The sequence below is a fragment of the Hemiscyllium ocellatum genome, chromosome 8 (genome assembly GCF_020745735.1).
Source record: "Hemiscyllium ocellatum isolate sHemOce1 chromosome 8, sHemOce1.pat.X.cur, whole genome shotgun sequence".
NCBI classification, from domain to species: domain Eukaryota; kingdom Metazoa; phylum Chordata; class Chondrichthyes; order Orectolobiformes; family Hemiscylliidae; genus Hemiscyllium; species Hemiscyllium ocellatum.
In genome coordinates, this window is record NC_083408.1 from 47,063,924 (window position 1) to 47,090,256 (window position 26,333).

The 26,333-nt window shown below is 39.5% G+C and overlaps 1 protein-coding gene across 3 annotated transcripts in view; it reads left to right on the plus strand.

The window, feature by feature from the left end:
* fmn1 (formin 1) overlaps nucleotides 1–26,333 on the plus strand; it is a 376,573-nt gene that overhangs the window by 69,977 nt on the left and 280,263 nt on the right. For all 3 annotated transcript variants that reach the window (XM_060828913.1, XM_060828914.1, XM_060828915.1), the window contains one exon: nucleotides 8,423–8,484. In XM_060828913.1, coding sequence (XP_060684896.1) covers nucleotides 8,423–8,484 — 62 coding nt within the window. The remainder of the gene's footprint in view (nucleotides 1–8,422; nucleotides 8,485–26,333) is intronic.

Genomic DNA, 26,333 nt, shown 5'->3' on the forward strand with positions numbered 1-26,333 from the left:
AGTCACTCAACGCACTCCCTCCAAGGAGAAGTGTCAGACTAGTAGAAGACTAAGGGGTTCTTCAGATACAAAACCCTTTTATTTAAGATGTTTGAATTCTGAATTATTTAAATTATAGCAACAGTGTCCTGGACTTCAGTTCTGCTTGATCTAACTAGGTACAAAGGGCTGGTGATTATGAATCAAGTAGAATTCATTGAGCAGAACATTATAAATACTTAACTAGCAGTAACAACAGCACAGTATTTTTATCCTTCAGGGGCTTTGGGTTCATGAAAACACAGCCAAAGTCCACCTTCTTCAGTTTCAGAAACAATTTTGAAATATGTCTCCAAATTAGAACCCAGAAATATGGGGTAAAACTGACATTAAATGCTCTGAATTTCTGGTTCTTTTACGTAATTCCAAGGATTTCCTACGCCTTTAATCTGAACTAATTGTTTTCATTACCTAATGTATTATGTGAGCAACTGATACGTTATTTCAGAAACATGACACTTGACAAAAAAAGTTACATCCTCTTAACAATCAGAATTACTACAACTATCAGAACTATTCAATGAAATCTTCCCAGATACTAAAACAAGTGAAAAAAATGTTGCTAGAACAATTTCGAAATATAGACAGTTTGTTCTACAGATAAGTTCATAAGGAACTTATAAACCTAAAACTATGAACAGTACATATTTTGTTAACAGACGTTGCCTAAATGTTCTGATGGTCAGATATTCATGCAGAGTAACTTTTCAATGATGAGAATTTTCACACTGAAGGTCTCGCAACTAAGTTCAGTGTGTGGTTCTCAATAATTTGCTTGTTTCTTTGAAGCTGATGAATGAGCCTTCAATTGCACCCAGTCATTAAGATGGTCAGAAAGGAGTCAGTTGGCTGTATAGCTAGTTTGCAATGCGGAGTGACACCAAAAACACCAATTTCTTTCACAAAAAATATCTATTTGCTTGGATGTTCTCCTTTGAAAAGTTGTTTTGGAGCAAAGATGTGCAGGTTAGGCGAATTGTCTGTTGTGTTAGGTGCATTAGTCTGGGGTAAGTATAGGGTCGGGGAATGTGTCCGGACGGCTTATTCTTCGGAGGGTCGGTGTGGACTTGTTGGGCCAAATGGCCTGTTTCCATACTGTAGGGATTCTAATCCAATCTAATCTTTTAAAAAAATAAATTGTGAATTTTTGATTTCAATGAAAAGCTTTTCCTCATACTGAATTCAGAATGATGTCATGTGAAATGCAAAATGCGGATGTAATAACGCAGAGCAATGACATGATAACAAGGTGAAACAATGTAAAATTGGAATTACAGATAGATGTTTAGTCTGAAAAGAGACTTTAAAATGAAATGACTCAATTACTCCAGCTACATAGATAAGGGATTGAATTTAACATGCTGACATGCTGTTGCAGCTGATGCAAATTTCTGGGGCAAGTAAGCAGTGTGGAGGACACAGAGTCTACAGAAAAGATTTTGACATGTTTTAAGCATCCGGAGTGGTGTCATAGAGTCACAGAGATGCACAGCATAGAAACAGACCCTTCGGTCCAACCCTCCATGCTGACCAGATATCCCAACCCAATCTAGTCCTGCCTGCCAGTACCTGGCCCATATCCCTCCAAACCTTTCCTATTCATATACCCATCCAAATGCCTCTTAAATATTTTAATTGTACCAGCCTCCACCATTTCCTCTGGCAGCTCATTCCATACTTGTACCACCCTCTGTGAAAATGTTGCCCCTTAGATCTCTTTTATATCTTTCCCCTCTCACTCTAATCTTCCCCCTTCCCCCTGCCTGTTCAACTTCTCCCTATAGCTCAATTCCTCCATCCTGAAAAAGTATTTCTGAACGTTTCCAGAAAAAAAACCCTAGGACCTTACCATTAAGTGTATAAATCCTGCTAAGATTTGCTTTCCCAAAATGCAGCACCTCGCATTTATCAGAATTAAACTCCATCTGACACTTCTCAGCCCATTGGCCCATCTGGTCAAGATCTTGTAATCTGAGGTAACCCTCTTCGCTGTCCACTACACCTCCAATTTTGGTGTCATCTGCAAACTTACTAACTGTACCTCTTATGCTCACATCCAAATAATTCGTGTAAATGACAAAAGTAGAGGACCCAGCATCGATCCTTGTGGCACTCCACTGGTCACAGGCCTCCAGTCTGAAAAACAACCCTTCACCACCACCCTCGGTCTTCTACCTTTCGAGCCAGTTCTGTATCCAAATGCCTAGTTCTCCCTGTGTTCCTTGGGATCTAACTTTGTTAATCAGTCTCCCATGGGGAACCTTGTTGAACGCCTTACTGAAGTCCATATAAATCACATCTACCGCTCTGCCCTCATCAATCCTCTTTGTTAATTCTTCAAAAAAAACTCAATCAAGTTTGTGAGACATGATTTCCCACACACAAAGCCATGTTGACTATCCCAAATCAGTCCTTACTTTCCAAATACATGTACATCCTATCCCTCAGGACTCCCTCCAACAACTTGCCCACCACTGAGGTCAGGCTCACTGGTCTATAGTTCCCTGGCTTGTCCTTACCACCCTTCTTAAACAGTGGCACCACGTTAGCTAACCTCCAGTCTTCCGGCACCTCACCTGTGACTATCGATTATACAAATATCTCAGCAAGAGGCCCAGCAATCACTTCTCAAGCTTCCCACAGAGTTCTGGGGCACACCTGATCAGGTCCTGGGGATTTATCCACCTTTACATGTTTCAAGACATCCAGCACTTCCTCCTCTGTAATTTTGCAAGGTGTCACCATCTATTTCCCTACAGTGTCAGTTTTAAGTTTATTTTTCAGTTTGGTTGAGTCCACCTAATTAAAAGTCCTGAATTAATTTCTTCAAACTATGTTGTTCAAATGCTTCAGCAATAACAGATACCATCAGACAGGATTAATAAACTGAGTTATTGCATAACATCAGTTACCAAATGTAAGTATAATCAATTACCATCAGGTTAGACAAGATTTGGAGATGCCAGTGTTGGACTGGGGTGTACAAAGTTAAAACTCTCACAACACCAGGTTATAGTCCAACAGGTTTATTTGGAAGCACTAACTTTCAGAGCGCTACTCCTTCATCAGGTGGTTGTGGAGAATAAGATTGTAAGACACAATTTATCGCAAAAGTTTACAGTGTGATGTAACTGAAATTATATATTGAAAAAGACCTGGATTGTTTGTTAAATCTCTCGTCTTTTAGAACGACCATGTTGGTTTCTGTTCTTTCATATGTAAATCACAAAACTTTTTTTTTAAAAGTTACATTCTCAAGTGAACTTTAACAATTGGTGTCAATTTGGCCCAGATAATGCCTAGAAGTTATAAGCTTTCTTGTGAGGCTGTCTATGCCACAGTGGTCAGACTGATTCTAATCTAAAAAATAGATTTACGGAATCAGTGCTAGGTTAGCGACACATTTATCTAACAACTAAGAACTATTTAAGTCACAAACGAAAGAATCTTAGAAGTTATGCTTATAAGAAATAGTAGACAGATTGGACATCCAGAACCCAGCATTCAAACAGGAAAAACTTCCTTCTTTGGAAAAAAAACAATTAATGTCACATTTACTCAGGAGTTTTGTCAATATCTTTGAAAATTCTGGACAGAAGTGCTGTATTATTTGTTATGACTTCAAATTTCCAGATTTACAGAAAATCCCCCATAATTAAACAGATACCTTCCGCACTATCTAGACTCAACCTGGGTCAGGACCATATTCCATCAGCCCTGAGGATTCCTACACACACACACAAACCTGACACTCAGAGCCTTTATTTAGTAGTTCCCTTCCCCTTGATAAAACTTATTATTAGGAAACGGTTAATTTCATTGCTCTAGTCCATCTGTTAATTGCTTTAAGAAATAGACAGTGAATCCTTTTCGCCTGGCTTGCCTCATCTCTTAGAATGACAGACCTCCATTCATAGGTTTATAGCTTCAAGCCCCAAGGTTCTGGAGGTATTTTTGTCTCTCCCATTCCTATAGCCTGTTCTTCAAAGTTCTTTTTTTAAAAAAGAACTACCAGTTAGTACAAGGATATTAGTAGAAAGATTGTAAGAAACACAGCCTTTTTTCAGTAACGTGTGCTAATTACATTATCAATTACAGTTAAGTTGAGGTCTTTAATTAATCATTATTAAGGCTACTACTCAATTCGAGTTTTTAATCAATATTTTTGAGGTTGTTATTGCAACCATGTAGTAGCATAAAATGGCTTCTTGAAAGAACAGTGTATTAATACAGAGAATAATTGACACTTTCCCTTGTGAGACTAACATAATACATACATGACAAGTCTCTTAAAAATACCTAGATTAACTAAATCTTAAACTAAAATCAGGAATACTTGGAGTGTGGCAGATGGAACATCACGTGGAAACACATGAAGTTGACTACTTTGGTGGGCGGAATAGAGAAACACTAAATAGTGAGAGACTGGGAAATGTTGCTATTCTGAAAGGTCAGGATATCCTTCCACACAAATTGCAATGTTACCATGAATGTGCAACAAGCCATTAGGAAGCACATTAAATATTTGCTTTACTTCACATGAAGTTGAAAAATGAGTAAGGAAGTTTTACTCACCAGAACCTTGGTGAGTCTACATCTGTGCATACCTCTGGTCCCTGTACATAAGGGAGGACATACTTGTTTTTGATGGAGTACAACGAAGTTCTCAAGACTGAATCCTAAAATAAAGGGATTGTCCTTAGAGGAAAGATTGTGTTGATGTCTATACTTCCTATAGTTTTGAAGAATAAGAAGAATTATATAACAATTAAGGAGTTTTATGAGTAGATGTTGACAGGGTATTTCCCCTGGTGAGAAGGTCTGAAACTTGGGGCTGACCATTTAGGACTACAATAATAAGAAATCTGTTCCCTCAGAATTGTGAATCTTTGAGTCTCTCCTACAGGGTGGTGGTGGTTTGAGGCCCTTAAGTGGCCATTAACCAACCACCTAAGCACCTTAATTGCTGGAGGATTAATTACTGTGGTGATCAATTACTGAGAAAGCAAATGAGTAAGTTTCCTTCCAAGGTCAACCTGTTCAATTATTTCCCCTTCTTACCTCTTTCAGGGAGGGGGAAAAAATAAGAAAACAGTTGGTATTGAATTTTAAAATTGTTCTTTATATATGATATCTTAAATTAGGTATATATCCTGTAATTGTCATGTTTAATTAGAACTCTTTCCCTAACCCGTACTGGTGATAACATCACCACTGTGTCGCTGATTCAGCCTATAACCAGGCATAAAGTGCCCTTCTAGTGTAGTGGTAGTCTCCATACCTCTGTACTAAGAGGCTTGAGATGGAATCCCATCTGTTCTAGAGGTGTTGTACCATGTTTGATTAGGTTGATTAAAAATATCTATCCACAATCATAAAAAATACATTTTTTTTATTTTGGAAGAGTGTAACACAGAGCCTGAACACGCCAGCTGTACTTGACACTTTACATGGACACAAAAAAATGTTGAATTTAAAATTGCACTATTTGCTGCATTACCAAAACCTGAAGTAATCTAATATAATTCAGAAGTACTTTCACATTGTTTCCCATTTATACTGATTGCTGCATCTAGGATTGCTAAAAATGATTTTCTTGGTGATAAAAGGACTGACATTGAGTCTACTCCAGGGCGTAGGTAACAATATGAAGTACAAATCCACCTGCTGCTCCAGAATGAAAGCTTATTGCTCTGTGGTGTTTAAATTCTGCCGGTCTTGAAAGTGATGGTATTGGCCTTGGGTCTAGCTGTTGACACCAGCTAGGTTTTGGGAATGGCTGCCAGATTAGACTTCTGACTTTGGGTGTTCTCACGAAGAAGGACTTGAGGGCAAGTCTGTGGCTGGGGATGTTGAAGCTCAGCTTGTGGAATCTAGAGGTGTGCTTCTCTTGCTTTTCTCCCATTAGAAGACAACACAAATATTAAATGGAAGACTTGCTCGTTTGGGAAATTTCTGGCCCAGAACCTCTTGCTTTTTATCTTTATCGGTCAGGAAAGCCACTGTTCTTCCTACCTGAGCTGCAAAGTTAGACTTGGCATGCACATGTTCAAAATAATGAACCTTACAGCCTTGATCAGATGACCTTATCATCTGCACATCCAGGTTAAATTCTGCAATGCTTTTATCTGCAGTTTCTGAATGGATACAAAACCTTGAAGTTTGCAACCGTCTATCCACAGAATCATGAAATTATTAAGGAGCTGGATATGTGGTCCATCACTTCTGTGCTGGCTCTTTAAATGAGCATCATTACAAAGTGCCATTTTTCCCCCTAACCCTGCACATTATTTCTGTTTAAATCATTGACTGTCTTCATGAATGCCCTTGCTCTGACCCATTAGGGGCAATTTACCAACAATCAACACACTTTTATCCTCTGGTCCTTAGTCCTGATGAGTGTAAAATGAAAAGTTTCACTGGCATCTCACTTTCCAGCAATATTCAAATACAAAACTTTTGCTTTTTGATCTTTGAAACTATATGTTCATGTTATGCAAAAAAAACTTGTATCGAGTAGGAGATCTGCTTAAGTTGAATAAATCTGAGAAGTGATCCTTTATAGCACAGAGCAAAAGGCGTTACAGATGCTGATATAAGAGAATCCAACCATCTCTCCTTGACATAGTAATGTCATTCAATCACTAAATTTTCTACTGTTAATATCCTGAAGGTTACCATTGGCCAGGAACTGAATCAGAAGAGCTATCAAACAATGGCAGGTCAGAGACTAGGAGGTTTATGTCCGCCCCTCCAAAGGAAAGACAAATGAAATGAGTTTCGATCTGTATTGTCATTTGCAAATTTAATTAGCTTTCTTTAATTCTAGTTGTTAACTTTCCCAAAGCCTGTATATTGTCTATAAAGTGCAAATCAGGAATTTGGTGAAATACATTGCACTAGTTTGGATTCCCAAGATAGTAAAAAGGCTCAACACCATCTAGAACAAAGTACCATTTTATTGGCATCCCATCCACCACCTTAAGTGTTCACTCCTTTCTCCACTGATGCACAGTGGCAACCAGGGTCCCTGAATGCCATCTTCAAGTCCATGACCTCTACCGCCTAACAGGACAAGGGCAGCAGATGCCTGAATACACTACCACCTACAAATTCTCCTCCAAGCCACAGACATTGATTCGGAATTGAATTACTGTTCCTTCAATCTCACTGGATCAAAACTCTGGAAATCCTTCCCAACAGCACGGAGAGTGTACCTACACCCCCAAAGGATGAGGCTCACCATCACCACCACCTTACAGAAAATTAGGGATGGGCAATAAATACTGGCCTAGTCAGCAATGGCCACGTCTGACGAACAACTGAAAATTAAAGTTTATTCTCCCTTTCACTCCAGAGAGAACGTCAATGTGAAAGCCCACAATTCACAAGGGATAGAAGTGAAATGAGCAGTAATGCAATGTTGCATTTAGTGTGAATGATTTTTGTGCTTTTGTGTGTAACAAAATAATTCCTGCATTTGAAAACTAAAATGATATTTCTAGTGATAGTGACTAGATACACACAATAACTACTATAACTGAAGAAATGGGTACGTGAAGATTCAAGTTTATTGCTGTGTAGGAAATATAATCTGCATTACACCAGGAGAGGGCAGTAGCATTCAATTTTTATTATGTCTATGAACAAAATCTTGGTCTAGGAAAACTATATTTCATTAAGATCCAATAGTAGCAAATAAAGATACTTCAGAAAATTGACGACTGGCTCCTAGGCCAGAGGACATGGTGCCAATTGGAAAGGACTAACGATTAGCAAAGTTCTTTGCATACGATGTCACATAAAGTGAGCAAGTGCAAACAATGAAAATAATGTATACCATCCACTTATAAGGGAAGTATGGCTTTCTCCCCTCATTCAGCAAATTCTTAAATTGTCTGTTTCCTGATAAGTAAATTATTCTTGTGCTTAGACATACTTGAATGATCTGAAGTCATAGAAGAAAATTACTTCAGCGTATAATGTGGGTGTCCCCATATGAAATGCATTATAGCACACAAGAGAACATGTTTTTAGCATGATTTACTCTGGATTTAGATGTGCTGGATTCTATATTGCACAAAGTATTCCCTTCAGAAAAATTGTCCTTCCCAAATATTATTCTTTATTTGGAAACAACTATAAGTGAGAGGTACTTTTGTTTTAAATTACTGAACCAGTTATTTGGATCAATAGTTAATGTCTCTTGCTTTATTAGGACAATATCTATTTCACAAGCTTCACATTGTGTCTCTTTTAAAGAGAAGACCTTTTTATTAAAGAATGTTTGTTTTTACAATTACTGATATAATTTAATGCAATGTTGTATTTTTCACACCATTAAACAACATCAGTTAGACTAATGCTATACTCATTTTAACAGAATACCATGCTGCCATTTTGCACTTGAAGCGAGATCACAAGACAGAAACAGAAAATTTGCAGGTAAGAATCTCTTAAGTAGAAGCAGAATCTCTCTCATTACTGACAAGGACTAATCCATTTTTAAAAATGTGTTAGGGAGACTCCTTCCACATTTGTGAAGTAATAAATGGAGTAAAATCCAACTTCAGCAGTGGAAAGGAGGAGCCAAATGCTCATTTGTGGAGTGGCCACCCTTCACACATACCAGTTCAGTTTACCTTACTGTCTTTTCCATTGAAGTCAATAAACAGGAAAAATAGCTGGAAATGAAAGTCGTTTTGTAAGCCTACTGAAGTTGAACTCTTCCCCCTCAGTAATTCAACTTAAATGACTTATTACTGGTATAAAAATAGTTATTTAATAAACTGCTGTGATATTCTCTTTTTTATCTTGTAAAAATGAATATCTGATTTCACAGTACATATTTTGGACAAATACTCAAGCTGAATATTTTAAGATTAATTACTTTACAGTGCCATAGTAATATGAGTAGAGCTCAGGAATTGGAAGGTTGTAATCACAATGCTGGAATTGTACTACAGACCTCCCAGCTGTCAGTGGGAGATAGGGTATGAGATGTGTAGTCCGATTCGAGAAAGATGCAAAAATGAAAAGGTTGTTGTGATGGATAATTTTAACTTCCCCATATTGACTGGGACTCATTTAGTGCCAGGTTTTGGATGGGGTACAATTTGTTAAGTGTGAACAGAAGAGTTTTTAGAAATAGTATGTGACCAACAGGGCAGTGGTCTACATTGGACGTGGTATTGGGAAAGGAGTCTGGCCAGGTGATCAAAGTTTCCGTGGGGTAGCCTTTCAGGAATAGTGACCATAATTCCATATGTTTTTGGATACTTATGGATATGGACAAGAGTAGATCTCAAATGAAGGTGTTAAACTGAGGAAAGGCCAACTAAAGTCGAATGAGGCAAGAATTGGAGAATGTGGAATGGCAGTGGCTGTTTGAGGGTAAATCTACATCTACATGTGGGAGTCTTTTAAAGGCCAGTTGATTACAGTGTAGGACATGTTCCTGTGAAAATGGAGGACAGGAAATGTCAGGATTCAGGAATCTTGGATGAGGGGAAAGTTATCAGCTTAGTCAAAAAAGGAAGCATATCTAAATTCTTGGCAACTAAAAACAGATTATGTCCTTGAGGAATAAAGAGAAAGTAGGAAGGAGCTCAAACAGGGAGTTAGGAGGGGATAAAAGGAACTATGATATTTCCTTGGCCAACAGGGTTAAAGAAAATCCCAAAGTATTTTGATATATTTTGTGTATATACACACACATCTTCTCAAGAAGGTCAACATAATGAAGGAGGAAGTGTTAGGTAATTTGAAATATATTAAGGTAGACAAGTTTCCAGGGCCAGATGGGATCTATCCCAGGATACTATGAAAGGCAAGGACGGAATTTGCTGAGGCCTTACCAGATACCTTTGCATTCTGTTTGGCCTCAAGTGAGGTCCCAGAGGACTGGAAGATGACAAATGTTCCTTTCTTTAAGATATTTGTATCATTGATAGTCACAGGTGAGGTGCCGGAAGATTGGAGGTTGGGTAACGTGGTGCCACGGTTTTAAGAAGGGTGGTAAAGGCAAGACAGGGAACTATAGACCAGTGAGCCTGACCTCAGTGGTGGGCAAGTTGTTGGAGGGAATCCTGAGGGACAGGATGTACATGTATTTGAAAAGGCAAGGACTGATTAGGGATAGTCAACATGGCTTTGTGTGTGGGAAATCATGTCTCACAAACTTGATTGAGTTTTTTTGAAGAATTAACAAAGAGGATTGATGAGGGCAGAGCGGTAGATGTGATCTATGTGGACTTCAGTAAGGCGTTCAACAAGGTTCCCCATGGGAGATTGATTAGCAAGGTTAGATCTCATGGAATACAGGGTTTACTAGCCATTTGGAAACAGAACTGGCTCAAAGTTAGAAGACAGAAGGTGGTGGTGGAGGGTTGTTTTTCAGACTGGAGGCCTGTGACCAGTGGAGTGCAACAAGGATCGGTGCTGGGTCCTCTACTTTTTGTCACTTACATAAATGATTTGGATGCGAGCATAAGAGGTACACTTAGTAAGTTTGCAGATAACGCCAAAATTGGAGGTGTAGTGGACAGTGAAGAGAGGTTACCTCTGATTACAACAGGATCTGGATCAGATGGGCCAATGGGCCGAGAAGTAGCAGATGGAGTTTAATTCTGATAAATGCGAGGTGCTGCATTTTGGGAAAGCAAATCTTAGCAGGACTTATACACTTAATGGTAAGGTCCGAGGGAGTGTTGCTGAACAAAGAGACGTTGGAATGCAGGTTCATAGCTCCTTGAAAGTGGAGTCACAGGTAGATAGGAGAGTGAAAAAGGCATTTGGTATGCTTTCCTTTATTGGTCAGAGTATTGAGTACAGGAGTTGGGAGGTCATGTTGCGGCTGTACAGGACATTGGTTAGGCCACTGTTGGAATATTGCGTGCAATTCTGGTCTCCTTCCTATCGGAAAGGTGTTGTGAAACCTGAAAGGGTTCAGAAAAGGTTTACAAGGATGGTGCCAGGTATGGAGGATCAGAGCTACAGGGAGAGGCTGAACTGGCTAGGGCTGTTTTCCCTGGAGCGTTGGAGGCTGAGGGGTGACCTTATAGAGGGCTACAAAATTATGAGGGGCATGGATAGGATAAATAGACAAAGTCTTTTCCCTGGGGTTGGGAAGTCCAGAACTAGATGGCATAGATTTAGGGTGAGAGGGGAAAGATATAAAAGAGATCTAAGGGGCAACTTTTTCACACAGAGGTTGGTACGTGTATGGAACGAGCTGCCAGAGGATGTGGTGGAAGCTGGTACAATTGCAACATTTAAAAGGCATTTGGATGGGTATATGAATAGGAAGGGTTTGGAGGGATATGGGCTGGGTGCTGGCAGGTAGGACTAGATTGGGTTGGGATATCTGGTCAACATGGATGGGTTGGACCGAAGGGTCTGTTTCCATGCTGTACATCTCCATGACTCTCTGACTCTAAGAAGGGAAACATATAAAATGCAAGTAATTACAGACCAGCAATCCTGACGTCCGAGGTGGGGAAGCTGTTGGAGAAGATACTGAGAGATAGGATTTATTCACATTTGGAAGCAAACAGACTTGTTTAGTGATAGGCAGCATGGGTTTGTGCAGGGAAGGTCATGTCTCAACAACTTGTTTGAGTTTTTTGATGAGGTGACAAGAATGATTGAGTGAAGGGCAGTTGAAGTTTGTTTTACAAGGACTTTAATAAGGCATTTGAAAAGTTAGGCTGGTACAAAAGGCAGAGTCTCCAGGGATCTGGAGTGAGCTGGCTAATTGGATACAAAACTGGCTTGGTCATAGAAAACGGAGTAGCATTGGAAGGATAGTTTTCAGAATGGAGATCAGTAACTAATGTGCTCCACAGGGATCAGTGCTAACTTGTTTGTAATGTATGTACATATAAAATTGATCTGGAGGAAAAGGTAGGTGGTCTGATTAGTAAGTTTCTGGATGACACCAAAATTGGTGGAGTTGCAGATCATGAGAAGGATTATAAAAAGATATAATGGAAGATATCTAGATTGCAGACTCCGGCAGAGAAATGGCAGATGGGGTTTAATCTGGACAAATGTGAGGTGATGCATTTTGGAAGATGAAATTCAGACGCAAATTATACAATAAATAGCAGAACCTTTAGGAGCATTGACATACAGAGAAATCTGAGCGTACAGGTCCACAGATCCCTGAAAGTGATGACACAGGTGGATAAGATGGCCAAGAAGACATGCATCACACTTGCGTTCATCAACCAGGGTATTGAGTAGAAAGGTTGGCAAGTTATGTTACAGCTGTACAAAAAGTTAGGGTTCGGCCACGTTTGGAATATTGCGTGCAGTTCTGGTTGCCACACTACCAGAGGAAATGGATGCTTTAGAGCAGGTGCCTGGTCTGGAGGATTTTATTTATGAGGAGAGGTTGGACAAACTTGGATTTTTTTTCACTGGTAAAATGAAGGCTGAAGGATGATCTGGTAGACATCTACAAAATTATGAGAGGCATGGATAGGTTGGATAGTCACAGGTCTTTTTTCCCCAGGGTGGAAAGGTCAATGACAAGAGGACACAGGTTAAAGGTGAGAGGGGAAAAGTTTCAGGGAGAAGTGTGGGGAAAATCTTTCTCCCAGAGAATGATGGGTGCACTGCCAGTGGAGATAGGCATGTTAGCACTGTTTAAAACTATATATCAATAGGTACATGAACAGGGGGTGAAGAGAGGGATAGAAACCACATATGCACATCAGTAGCGGGTCTCAATAAGGAATAGAAAATCAACACAGCATTAGTGGGATGAGGGGTCGTTTTCTATGCTGCATTGCATAGTATCGATACTATCTCAACTACAAAAGCATTAATTATAAAAAGTAATATGTTATGAAATGGCAAATAGTCACGAAAGAAAGTATGAGTTAATCTTGTCTTTTTGCTACAGATGTGCATTTGTAGTTTTGGCATTGTACATTATACAAAGCTGTGTTAATTTATGATTACAAACTATTTCCACTATACTTTTGAAATATAAAATATTATTGGAACTCTTTACGAAAGACTTGTGGTTGTACAGTTGCTTCATCAAAATTCATTTTTCTAAGTACTTTAGTCAGTATTTAAGGGCTTATGAAGAAATAACAATACATCCGTTTCAAAAAATTATAAACATTTGCTCAGTGTATGAAGCAACTAATTCTCTCCTGATGAGAGTGTGGAATTCTGCTTGTTAAATTTGTTTGATGTGTTTTGAAGTAATAGTGCTTTGAGTGAAATAAAGTACCAAAACAGAATAAATTGTGACACCTGTAAGATCGCTTGAATTTCCCATCCATCTCTTCCAGGTTTTCATACTAGATGGAAAGAAGAGTCTAACGTTTTACAATCTGAATGACCAGAAATAGTTAATTTCAGTCAGTTATTAGGAAGCGTACTGACATGCTTGAGAACTACGAACTGATTGAGTCTTCCATCCATGCATTAGAAGTATGTGTGGGGGATTTATGTCCTGACACTGTCAATTAGAATCAATGCAACTGTCCCTGAACATAATCTTGTCACCACATTAAACTACAATACTGTCAAGATATCAGTTAACTACTTTTTATGTGCATTTTGAAGTCTGCCCCCACATCCATTTGTGTCTTGCAACCATTTTTCTGTCACCTTAATAATTTAGTAAAAGCATGGTGGAAGATTATTTTTGGGTGTCTGGCTTATATTAGTCTGCACTGAATTTGGAAGCATGCTATGAGTGATAATTGACTTATTACAATTAGCTTTGTACAAAAATTGGATTTCTGACTAGTGACTGTCCATGAATGGCAGAATTAGTTTACCTTTGAAAACTCACCTTATTCTAAAAATGCTGGAAAAAATTATTAAAAACAAACATAATGCCATATATTCTCTAACAAACTGATCTCTCGGTGACATTGAAGTCAAACAACTGGTTTAATAACTTGTTTCCAATAATTAGGTAATGGCTCAGTTTTTCTGCAGTCAAAGTAATAGTGAGATTATAAAGTGCTCACTGCTTTTATACAGAAAATTGAATAGCATCTTTAGCAACAGGGGACAATCTCATTTAGATGAGTGAATTAGCAAGTTTAAGTATAATATTCTCAGCTCCATCTCAAATGTTGTCAAGAAATTTGGTATTGATATCCATGAAATGTCTGAGTGAGCTTATGGTATTTACTTCCAGGTACTGAGTGAATACATTAGAACATATCAGGACTTATCCATTGAAGTAATAAACATGAAATAATATTTGAAGGCATGAAAAGTCAGAATTGTAGCCAAATTAATTCTCTGGCTTGTTAATCAATTCCACACCAATTGGAGAAAATGAAATCAAGACGCATATGTGTAATTCCTTTGTGGATAAAGTTTATTGACTTCCTCAGTCTTACCAAGTGTCTCATTCCTGACCTGATGCTTCCTATAAATAAATGCCCCCAACTAATAGCCACCATCTGTTTCTTTTAAATCTTAAACAAAAGCATTAGCAAACTTAATGTGATTAAACAGATTTCCATCTTTCCTTTAAATTGAAAAATTGCTAAACTTTTCAAAACTAAAATCAGTATATTTTTCCTCTTTTGTACATTGTAAACCACCAACCATTAACAGATCCTACATTTCACATTATTTAATAAAAATATTCACATGTAAACACTATTGCAAAGCCAGTAAACAAAAATGTTATCCATATTCCTCATGTCGTCATTTCCACATTCCATGTTCTTGTCATAACACAAGATGTCCCTTTTTGAGGACATCTACTAATTTTTAATGGCGAACAATTCTCTTAGTAAAATACTCTGACAGTCAGTGCCTTGATTCAACCCATTTTATTTTAGCAGTCTCCTGACTTTACAACATTAACTTCACATTAGCACAGTCAATTCTCATAACTATTGTCCCAGAGGAAATGGTTACCCACCTAACATTTTGAGATAATGTTTTTCTCAGATTGCCCCTCATATTTCCTTCATAAAACTAGATATGGGTACCTTCATATCTATTGCTTCCACAGAATCCCTACAGTGTAGAAAGAGACCATTTGGCTCAACATGTCCACACCGACCCTCTGAAAAGTAACCCACCCAGACTCCTACCCTATTTCTCTACAGTTACCCCTGACTAATGCACCTAATCTTACACATCCCAGGACACTATGGGCAATTTAGCATGGCCAATTCACCTAACCTGCTCATCTTTGTATAGTAGGAGGAAACCGGAGCACCTGGAGGAAACCAATGCAACTGCGAGAATGCGCAAACTCCACACAGACAATTGCCCAAGGGCTGGAATCGAACGCACATTTCTGGCGCTATGAGGCAGCAGTGCTAACAACTGAGCCACTGTGCCACCCCGTTAGAGCATATTCTACTCATGCCCGTGTTTCAGAAGTTAGTGTGCTTTTAACTATCCATTTTATTTTCTTCGCTTCCTATAATAGATAACATTTCTTGTTCTTTCCTAACAAGTATATAACGAGCTCTGCCATTTTAGAACATCAATTGAGGATTGCTAAAAATTATCTTCAAATCTTTTGGATTAGCTAAGGCTGGAAACTTTTGTGCAATTTCTCTGAATTTAATTTTTAAGATGTTTTTCTTGTTTTTGGAGCCTCATCAACTGCAGCATGTCGTAACGTGGTACTCCATTTCAGTAGGTCAAAACTAGCATCATCCAGTCTAGTCTGTGAGTGCAGCAAGTATAACTGACCATTAGACTCATTTATTTCAATCTTGGATGGGTGATCCTCTATATATGAGAACCAGGCCCTATCCACTGGATACAATTGATTTGTTCTAAATAAGACAGGATTGAAGATCACTACCAAATTATTCTGCTTCATTTCTATTCTTGTGTATTTAATGATCCCTGAAGTTTCACTATCGATGTTAAACTCCTATTTTACGTTGTTTATCGTGTACAACATACCCATTAAAAAAACTAGCATTGTTTATCCTTGTCATACCAATAAAATCTTGCTGGATCTATTTTTAGCTGAATATACCCCACTTTCAATGAGATGGACTTAACTGAGAAATATGACACTGTTGATGCATCATGCAACTATAAACACGCTTATTTAATTTATACAGTTTCCCTTCTAATTCATCAGCTTCTTTTGATGGTTTTAAAAAGACTTCCATTTGACTTTATCCCCTTGTAAAAATGCAACCTTTATGTCAATAGATTTAGATTCTCAGAAATATATGGCTAAAGAGATAAAAGAAATATTCATGCTCACTTTTCCTACTGTAGGGCATTAACCCTCAACTTGTAAGACCGGCTATCCACGATTTGCTACATCATGTAAATATCAAATACATTTTGTTTAGTATCTTCTCTCACCTTTATCTTCTAATTTGTTGGTAGCCATTATAAGTTGTTGATCATAAGGATTTATGCTTCCTGTTATATCCCTGACTTGTTTTATGATCCTTATTCTTGTCAATGTTTGACCTCTACTCATTCTCCCAACTTCATCTGAAAGTTATGTCTCACTGGGTAGCACACTGGAAATTGAGCCCCACAATTCCTGGAACTGTTACAAAGGATCTTACAAAATACACAAAGATCCCAATTTATCTGACTTTCAGATCAGGTTGATTAACAAAAAACAGATCAGGTTTCTGTACTGAATGTAAATCGCTATTCTGTAATTAGTCTATAGCTACAATTAAACAAATATAACTTGTTAACATTAAACACTACTAATTAAAACTCCAATCGCCCAATAAACTAATCTCTCTAGTCTCCTTATATACACATTACCTCACATGCATACAGGATAAAATAGATTATGGGCAAAGGTTGAAAAACAGAAAAGAGTATTCATTAGTTTTTGTTCCCAGGCACAGATGGTGAGATGATCTTAATGAGTCTTCTCCTGGCCAGTACATTGCTTCAGTCATTTTTCTCCAGATGCTTCCACTGGTTAGTAAGAAGCACAAGGTAGCTTTTTAAAATGTCTTGGCTTAGAGGTTAGAAGTTGTACTTGTATCAACTTTTGCAGGAAAGATAACCTTTATGTTCCGGTTTAAAGTTAGCTTTGAATGTGGAAAACAGGAGGACTGCCCCTGAGCTGGGGCAGAACTGAACTTGCTCCAAACTATTCAATTAGCTGGGAACTAATCACACCAATATTGGCAGGCAGAAGAGCTCTGTCATCAATAATGATAACTAGTCCATAGATCAATAAACTTCTTAGATTGCAAGTCAGATTGCATCTGTACATTCCTCAAATCAATATAGTCTGCAACTCAATCTTCTATTGCTGCTTGTTTAAACACCCACTCTTTCAAACACTGAGATTTAAAATTGTTCTTTCCTATTTCAATCCACAATTTTTGAAACCACAGAAATAAAAATATACAGTCTTTACATGCTATGAAATTGGGGTTTCTTTCACCAGTCTGTGACCTTTACGGTAGGACTATGCTCACTTCAGATCTTGGACTTTTTTTTTCTAGCCTTCCACATCTTGACCTCATTTCCAGTCTATGGGTCTTAACCTTTGTCACTTATCTTGTACATTTAACCAAAGGTCATACTTGAACCATAGAAACCCTACAGTGCGGAAACAGGCCTTTCAGCCCATCAAGTCCTCTCAAAACCTCTGAAGAGTAACCCAGCAGGCCCATTGCCCTACCCTATTACTCTACATTTACCCTGATTAGTGCACCTAATCTACACATCCCTGAACACTATGGGCAATTTTTTATGGCCAATTTACCTAACCTGCACATGTTTGAATTGTAGAGGAAACCGGTGCACCTGGAGGAAACCCACGCAGACACTGAGACAACATGCAAACTCCACACAGACAGTTGGCTAAGGCTGGAATTGAACCCAAGTCCTGGCACTGTGAGGCAGCGGTGCTACTTGCCACCGTGCCACCACTTGCTAGTGGTTTTCTCTATTGTGTCTGTGCTGTGCCCAGACTGTGCACATTACCCTAAATGGTTTCAGATGGAATACCCCAAATCAATAAGCTCTGAAATGAGGAGGGATGAACTGGTTCCCCTTCTATATTCACCAAGCCTTTAGGTTGGTCAGAAAAAGTTTAAATTACAAACATATTCCTTCCCTTTTGGATAGCTTTTGTCTGCACTCAAATGAACTTGTTTCAAAAGGAACTAATTTAAGCAGGCTTTTTAGAGTTAACAAACATTGATTTTTTTAAAAAAAATACTAAATGGGTTTCCAATCCTTCTTCAAAGATTGGCAATAAGAGGTGAGTCTAAAATAGTAAGAGTTTTTTTTTAAACAAAGTAGAGATCAATCTCTGAATTGTTTGTGAAGACCAGACACTGGAAGATTGTGGTTTTTGCAGTGGAGGTTACCAGTATCATTAATGCTGTAGTTGAAAAGTCAGTCTCAAGATTCTTAGTTTTGCCAGTTGATTGAGATTCTGTTACTCTGATTCTTTTCAGCTATTACTGAATTTCAACTTTTGGGGTGACAGCAATCCCTTTTATTGCTTTTTTTGTCTTTTTGTTTGGCTGGCTAGCTAGCTGACTTCAAGTGCTTGAAGTAAGAGAGAGTCACTCTTCCTAGTCATAGTGGTAACATATATGGTTATTGGAAGACCTGCTCCAATTCAACCCATTTTGCAATTTATTTGGAATGTATTAGGAAGCTTATGTAAAACTCCCTGGGAAGGTAGATGGCTGGGGATGCCCTGACATGTAATTGAACTCCCCAGTCTTCACAGCCTGTCCACCATCTACATGGCACAAGTTAGGAATGTGACACTGTACATCTTACATATGACCTCTACCACCTAGCAGGATGGGAACAGCATTACCTTCAGTTCCCTCCAAGCCACATAACATTTTAACATGGAACTATGACCATTGTTGGTTCAGAAACTTGGAACTACCTGCTCCTAACCTAACATAGGAAGTCGGAATGGGAGAAATCATTTTTAATTTACTCCACTAGATCAAAACTGACCTCATACCTCAATGCCATTTCCCAACACTATTCCCACATCTCTTTAGTCATGGTAACCATTAAGCCTATCATGAAGTCTTCTAAAAATCTATCTCATTAACTCATTTCCTTTAGGAAACAAGTATTCTGTTCTTACCTGTAACTCTAAATGTTCTGTGCCTGAGTCTTAACTTCTCAAAAATGTGGTGCAGGTAAATCCACAGTGTTTTTAGAAGGGATTTGCAGGATATTGAGCCAGTGAAGATGAAGGAATAGTGATTAAGTTACCGAAGACAGGATAGTGTATGACATGGAGGGGAATTGCAGATGGTGGTGTTCCTGTGCTTCTGCTGTCCTTGTCCTTCTGGATGGAAGAGGCTGCAAGTTTGGAAGATGTGTGTCTTGTAGATGGGATTTATAGCTACCCTTGTGTGTCAGTGGTGGAGAAAGTGAACGTTTAAGCAGGTGGATGTGGGTTCAGGGTCGATCAAGCAGGCTGCTTTGTCATGGTTTGTCGTATATCAAGCTTTCTGCATACTGTTGGATCTCATCCAGGCAAGGGTAAATATTTGATCACTTGTGCTTTGCAGATGGTGAACAAACATAGAGGATGTAGGAGATGGGTTTCTTGCCTTATGTTCCTAGTTTCTCATTTGTTGTAATAACAGTAATTACAAGGTCAATCCAGTAATGTTACTGGTCCATGGCAAACTCTTAGCCAGACTGTGGCAGCAATACATACCATGCAGTGCAACAACTCATCACACCTTCTTCACAGCACCTTCCAAACATGTGCTGTCTATTGCTATCAAGGAAAAGGGTACCAGATGCATGGGAACTCCATCACCTGCAAGTTGCCCTCCAGGCCACACTCAATCCTGACTTGGGAATACGTCATAATACCTTTACTGTCACAGACTTAATTCCTGACATCTAACTCTTTTCTCTTGACCAGAGCCTCAATATCTCCTGTTATCCAGTGTTCCCTACTCCTACTATCCTTCACATTAACAGGAACATGCTGTTTCCTAACTCTCCTTATTTCGCTTTTGAAAGCCATCTACTTGTCAGACATCCCTTTTCCCTGCCAACAGCCTCCCCCATCAACTTTTGAAAGTTCCTATCCAATACCATCAAAATTGGCCTTGCTCCAATTTAGAACTTCAACATGTGGACCAGGTCTATTCTTTTCCAAAACTATTTTAAAACTAATAGTGTTATAGTCACAGGTCCCAAAGTGCTGCCTCACTAGCTCCTCAGTCACTTGCCCTGCCTTTATTTCCCAAGAGGAGATCAAGTTTTGCCCCTTCTCTACTAGGGCCATCTTGAATGACAAAGTTTTCTTAACACACTTAACAAATTCCTCTCCATCCAAGCCCTCAATGCTATTGCCATCCCAGTCTATGTTTGGAAAGTTAAAATCCCTACTATTACAACCCTATTGTTCTTACAGCTATCTGCGTTCTCTCTTCATATTTGCTCCTCCATTTCCTGCTGACTACTTGGGGGGGGGGGGGGGTGCGCGCTATAGTACAATCCTATCCAATTGATCATCTCCTCCTTGTTTCTCAGTTCCACCTGTGTAGTTTCACAGGAATGTCGTCTCCAAGTACTGCCATGATGAAAAATGTCACTCCCCATCCTCTCTTGCCTCCCTTCTATCCTTAATAACATCCATACCCTGGAACATTTAGCTGCCAGTCCTGTCCTTCCCTCAGTCATGTTTCTATAATAGCTGTAATATCCCAGTCCCATGTCCCTGAGCTCATCTGTCTTACTTGTCTGTGCTCCTGCATTGCAATAAATATAATTTAATTCCATCAGGCTTCCCTCATTCACTGCTATGCTCTTGCCTGCCCTGTCTATTTAGGTTGCTTTCTTTAACTTCTGTACCAGCCTCTACATTCTGTCTTGTCACACTACTGTTTAGGGTTTCATCACCCTGCCAGACTAGTTCAAACTTAACAGAATGTTTCCATGCCTATGTTTGATCTGATATCATAAAAGATACTGGAATCTCAGGTGAAACCTTTGGGACTCTCAGGAATCACTCTGGCTGTACATTAATGGTGTCATCACTCCATAAGTATGACTGTGTCAAGTTCTTGCTCAACTTGTATGATAGACAGCTGTCTAAATTTTGACAGAAATCTCAAGTAAGGAGAATGTTTGCAGGGTGCATCAGGAGAGCTTGTGCTTTTATCATTTGCGGTGCATGGTTCAATGGTACGCTGTTCTTGTGGTTTCATTCTTTTTGATCTTTTCAATGGCGATGTGATACACTTGGCTTCCCTAGGCTATTACAGAGGACATTTAAGATTCAACCAGAGGCTGAGATTCTGCAGTTACATTTCTAGTTTTCAGACAGTTTGATTATGCGTGTCTGTTAATTATCTGTGCTAACTGGGTATGATTAGTTTGGCCTGGTGTGGGCTCTACGAAAAGTAAACAAACTTTAGCTGGATGCTAGAAAAAGCTGGAAGCCAAGAACTGTAAGTTTGGAATAGATATTTTAAAGCATTGAATAGAAGTCTTGTAAAGCTGGTGTCTCATCTCTGCATTGTTTCAAAGCATATAAAATACACAGCACCATTTAGACTAGTCTAGAAAGGATGGCCTATTTTCTTCCCAAAAGGACATAATATATATTAGAGACAAAGTAGTTGTCTGGCTAAACTTGAAGGTTTAAAATTGAATGAGGAAAAAAAAGCATAGGACACCTACATTTCTTCTTTGAAATGTGGAATGTAACCATCAATTATTTTACAAAATCAAAAAATGTTCCTACTTTGCCTTACTTTTAATACTTTACTTCAGTCTATGTTTAATTTATGAATGCAGTTTGCTTTTTGCTTAGTTTCTTGTGAGACTTTCTTCATGTCCTTGCTGTTCAATGTATTTGGCCTTCAAGTGTTGTTTAAGATGATGTAAAATTAGATAAAAACAGCATCTATATTGCCTGAAAGGAAACTTATTTGAGCTTTACCTCAACAAAAATTGCTGTAGCAATTCAGCAGATGTAAATTTTGCAATGCTACAGTTTTAAAATCCTCCTACTCATCATCAAATCTTTCCACGTTGCCTTTCCTATCTTTACTCGCTGCTGATTCCTGGAGATTTGAGTTCATTCAATTCTAGCCTCTGGTACATCCCCAATTCTAAGGCCACCACTACAGCTGATTAAGCTCTAAGTTTGAAATTCCCTCCCTCAACCTCTGGATCTACCTTTGAGACCCTTCTTGAAATCTCTGTGACTGAGCAATTGGTTACCTGCCTTGATATCTCCTCATGTGATTTAGTGTCAGCATTTGGTTAATGCTTCTGTAAAGCACTTTAAGATGTCCCACTACATTAGTGGTGTTGTATAAATTCAAGAAATTAGTGTGGAAGTTGTGTTCCATTTGTAGCCTGGAATTGATTTTCTGATCTGTTAATGTTTCTTGTGAGTACATTGGGCACCGATTCTAATTAAGCAAGTCCAGATGTTATTCTAGAGAAGGAGCACAAGTTGGCAAAAATCAATATTGAGTGAGCATCATTGTACATTCAGCCAGACTGACGCGCCAGTAAAGTTCTTTCTAGTTTGTAAGAATCACCTGGTCTTAATTTCGGAGAAAGGTATAGTTGAGGAGAAATGCAGTGCCATAAATCATAATATTTCTCTCATGTGAAATACTTTTAACATTACATAGAGGATAAATACACTTTGAAAGGATTATATCACAAATACTCTTGTCCAACTTCAGGTTTTAAAAATTTTTTTATTGCTCTTAATGTGAATATCGGACTTTCCACATCTGGATGCCATTTGCCAGCTCTTATGCTAATTTTTGATTTCTGTAGACTGGCAGCAGACCTGTACACCCAGAAGTTGAACATATAGACCTGCCACCAATCTCTGAAAATCAAACGTGATAACATAAATGCTAGGAGCTGACTGATAGATGTTCAACACTCTGATTCCAATTGGAGTGTCGACTAATACAAAATCATTTGGAATTTAGGACTAGTCCAAAAAACAGTAACAATGGGCAGAATCTTCCCAGATACTGAACAAGTTGTCAAGACAGTTGAAAGAAGCACATGAGGTTGGCAATAAGAAGTTTCCCGAGAGCAAAATGTCCACTTTTCCAGTGAAGTGATGGAAGATTCTCATAGTGAGCTGCAAGTGGCCTACTTGCATGCATTAGCATGTATTAACATTCTCACTGTTGTCATCTCATCTCATTGACATATAGTTTCTCATTGTCCCACCCAACTGCGTGAAACTGGACGGTGACAAATCATGATATGACAATCAGCACCGTGTTTGGGTGAGTCCAGCTTGACACTTGATTCTCTGGTCCTCCAACACGCACTAACATTTCAGCACTCACCTCATGGTCAAAAACCACACATGGCCCTCCATCCTGCAGGACTTTCATATGCCCGTTGGCAAAGCAGGGTACCAATTACCTTCCATCCAACATGTCTGAACAGGAACCATGTGGGGCAGCTCCTGAATGTTAATGCTTGACCGGGTGCATGGCTGGTCTTTAAAGCTGGTGCCATACCAGCAATCCTGGGATATCCTGGCACTGGCCAGTGCTTCTGCCTGTGATGGTTAGGAGAATATAACAAGCAAGGTGCCATACGGGCATAGTATACAAGCGATGAGGTGAATCTGTCAAAGTAATGTGAGAAAACACGCTAGGCCTCACCGAGAGAAATTAGGAGAAAGTGAGGATTCTGGAAAAGCACAGCTGGTCAGGCAGCATCCATGGAGCAGGTGAGTCAACGTTTCGAGCTTAAGATCTTCATCAGATGAAGAAATTATGCCTGAAACATCGACTCTCCTACTCCACAGATGCCGCCGAACCGACTGTGCTTTTTCAGCACCACACTTTTTGACTCCGAGAGAAACACTCCATGAAATTCATGAAAATTTACACTTAGCCACAGCCCAACAATTCTAATCCGACGCTTGGTCAATTCAAAATCTTATTTACTGATCAACAGATCAGTTGACCAGTGAACTTCTAAAGCAATAATGCAGACTTTGTTCAACTTGAAATACTAGAATGTTTTAATTATGGATGCACCACTAAAATGTACTTGCTCACAAAGTGAGGTATAAAAGTGCATCATAAATAATTGACAAATTATCTTCTTTCTTCTTCCATTATTGAGGGCGGCACGGTGGCACAGTGGTTAGCACTGCTGCCTCACAGCGCCTGTAGACCCGGGTTCAATTCCCGACTCAGGCGACTGACTGTGTGGAGTTTGCACGTTCTCCCCGTGTCTGCATGGGTTTCCTCCGGGTGCTCCGGTTTCCTCCCACAGTCCAAAGATGTGCGGGTCAGGTGAATTGGCCAAGCTAAATTGCCCGTAGTGTTAGGTAAGGGGTAAATGTAGGGGTATGGGTGGGTTGCGCTTCGGCGGGTCGGTGTGGACTTGTTGGGCCGAAGGGCCTGTTTCCACACTGTAAGTCTAATCTAATCTAAAAAAAATTATTCTTCCTTTAATGAATGTTGCACAACCAGTAGCAGTCACCATGTGCAATTCATAGACACAAATTTTCTTTCTATTACTTTGTGGTATGATGTTACTAATTGATCTGTCCCATCTCCATTTTGTTTTTGTAATTCCCTTCCTTACCTTTTTTTTTTCCTTTTCTCCTTCCATTCCCTTCATTATTGTATCATCCTTCTTTGTTTTCACTTCTGAATTTCCTTATTCGTGTTTCTTCTCTCGTTCTGTCTGTTTATTTTAGTTTAGTTCTTTATTATAAATAGTGTGCACTCTAATTTTCCATAGGAAATACCTCCGTGTAGATAAGTGGTAGATTTGGATAACAGAATTCTATCAATAATCACAAATTCTAAAGTCTGGTTGAAGATTTGTAGCTCGGGTGTCCGTTGTTGTGGTTCTGTTTGCCGAGCTGGAAGTTTTTGCTGCAAACGTTTCGTTCCCTGGCTAGGGAACATCATCAGTGCTATTGGAGCCTCCTGTGAAGCGCTGCTTTGATGTTTCTTTCGGTATTTATAGTGGTTTGTTCTTGCCGCTTCCAGGTGTCAGTTTCGGCTGTAGTAGTTTGTATGTGGGGTCCAGGTCGATGTGTCTGTTGATGGATGTTCTTGCCGCTTCCGGGTGTCAGTTTCAGCTGCAGTGGTTTGTATATGGGGTCCAGGTCCATGTGTCTGTTAATGAAGTTTGTGGATGAATGCCATGCCTCTAGGAATTCCCTGGCTGTTCTCTGTCTGGCTTGTCCTATGATGGTAGTGTTTTCCCAGTCAAATTCATGTTCCTGGTTGTCTGAGTGTATGGCTACTAGGGATAGCTGGTCGTGTCGTTTTGTGGCTAGCTGATGTTCATGGATGCGGATTGTTAGCTGTCTTCCTGTTTGTCCTATATAGTGTTTTGTGCAGTCCTTGCATGGTATTTTGTAAACTACGTTAGTTTGGCTCGTGCTGGCTATTGGGTCCTTTGTTCTAGTGAGTTGTTGTCTGAGTGTGGAAGTTGGCTTGTGTGCTGTTATGAGTCCTAAGGGTCGCAGTAGTCTGGCTGTCAGTTCTGAGACGCTCCTGACGTGTGGTAGTGTGGCTAGTTCTTTTGGTTGTGGCATGTCCTCGTTCCGTGCAGGAGCGTCTCAGAACTGACAGCCAGACTACTGCGACCCTTAGGATTCATAACAGCACACAAGCCAACTTCCACACTCAGACAACAACTCACTAGAACAAAGGACCCAATAGCCAGCACGAGCCAAACTAACGTAGTTTACAAAATACCATGCAAGGACTGCACAAAACACTATATAGGACAAACAGGAAGACAGCTAACAATCCGCATCCATGAACATCAGCTAGCCACAAAACGACACGACCAGCTATCCCTAGTAGCCATACACTCAGACAACCAGGAACATGAATTTGACTGGGAAAACACTACCATCATAGGACAAGCCAGACAGAGAACAGCCAGGGAATTCCTAGAGGCATGGCATTCATCCACAAACTTCATTAACAGACACATGGACCTGGACCCCATATACAAACCACCGCAGCTGAAACTGACACCCGGAAGCGGCAAGAACATCCATCAACAGACACATCGACCTGGACCCCACATACAAACTACTACAGCCGAAACTGACACCCGGAAGCGGCAAGAACAAACCACTATAAATACCGGAAGAAACATCAAAGCAGCGCTTCACAGGAGGCTCCAATAGCACTGATGATGTTCCCTAGCCAGGGAACGAAACGTTTGCAGCAAAAACTTCCAGCTCGGCGAACAGAACCACAACAACAAATTCTAAAATTGACTCCCCGTGATGGATTTAGAGTCATAGAATCACAGAGATGTACAGCATGGAAACAGACCCTTTGATC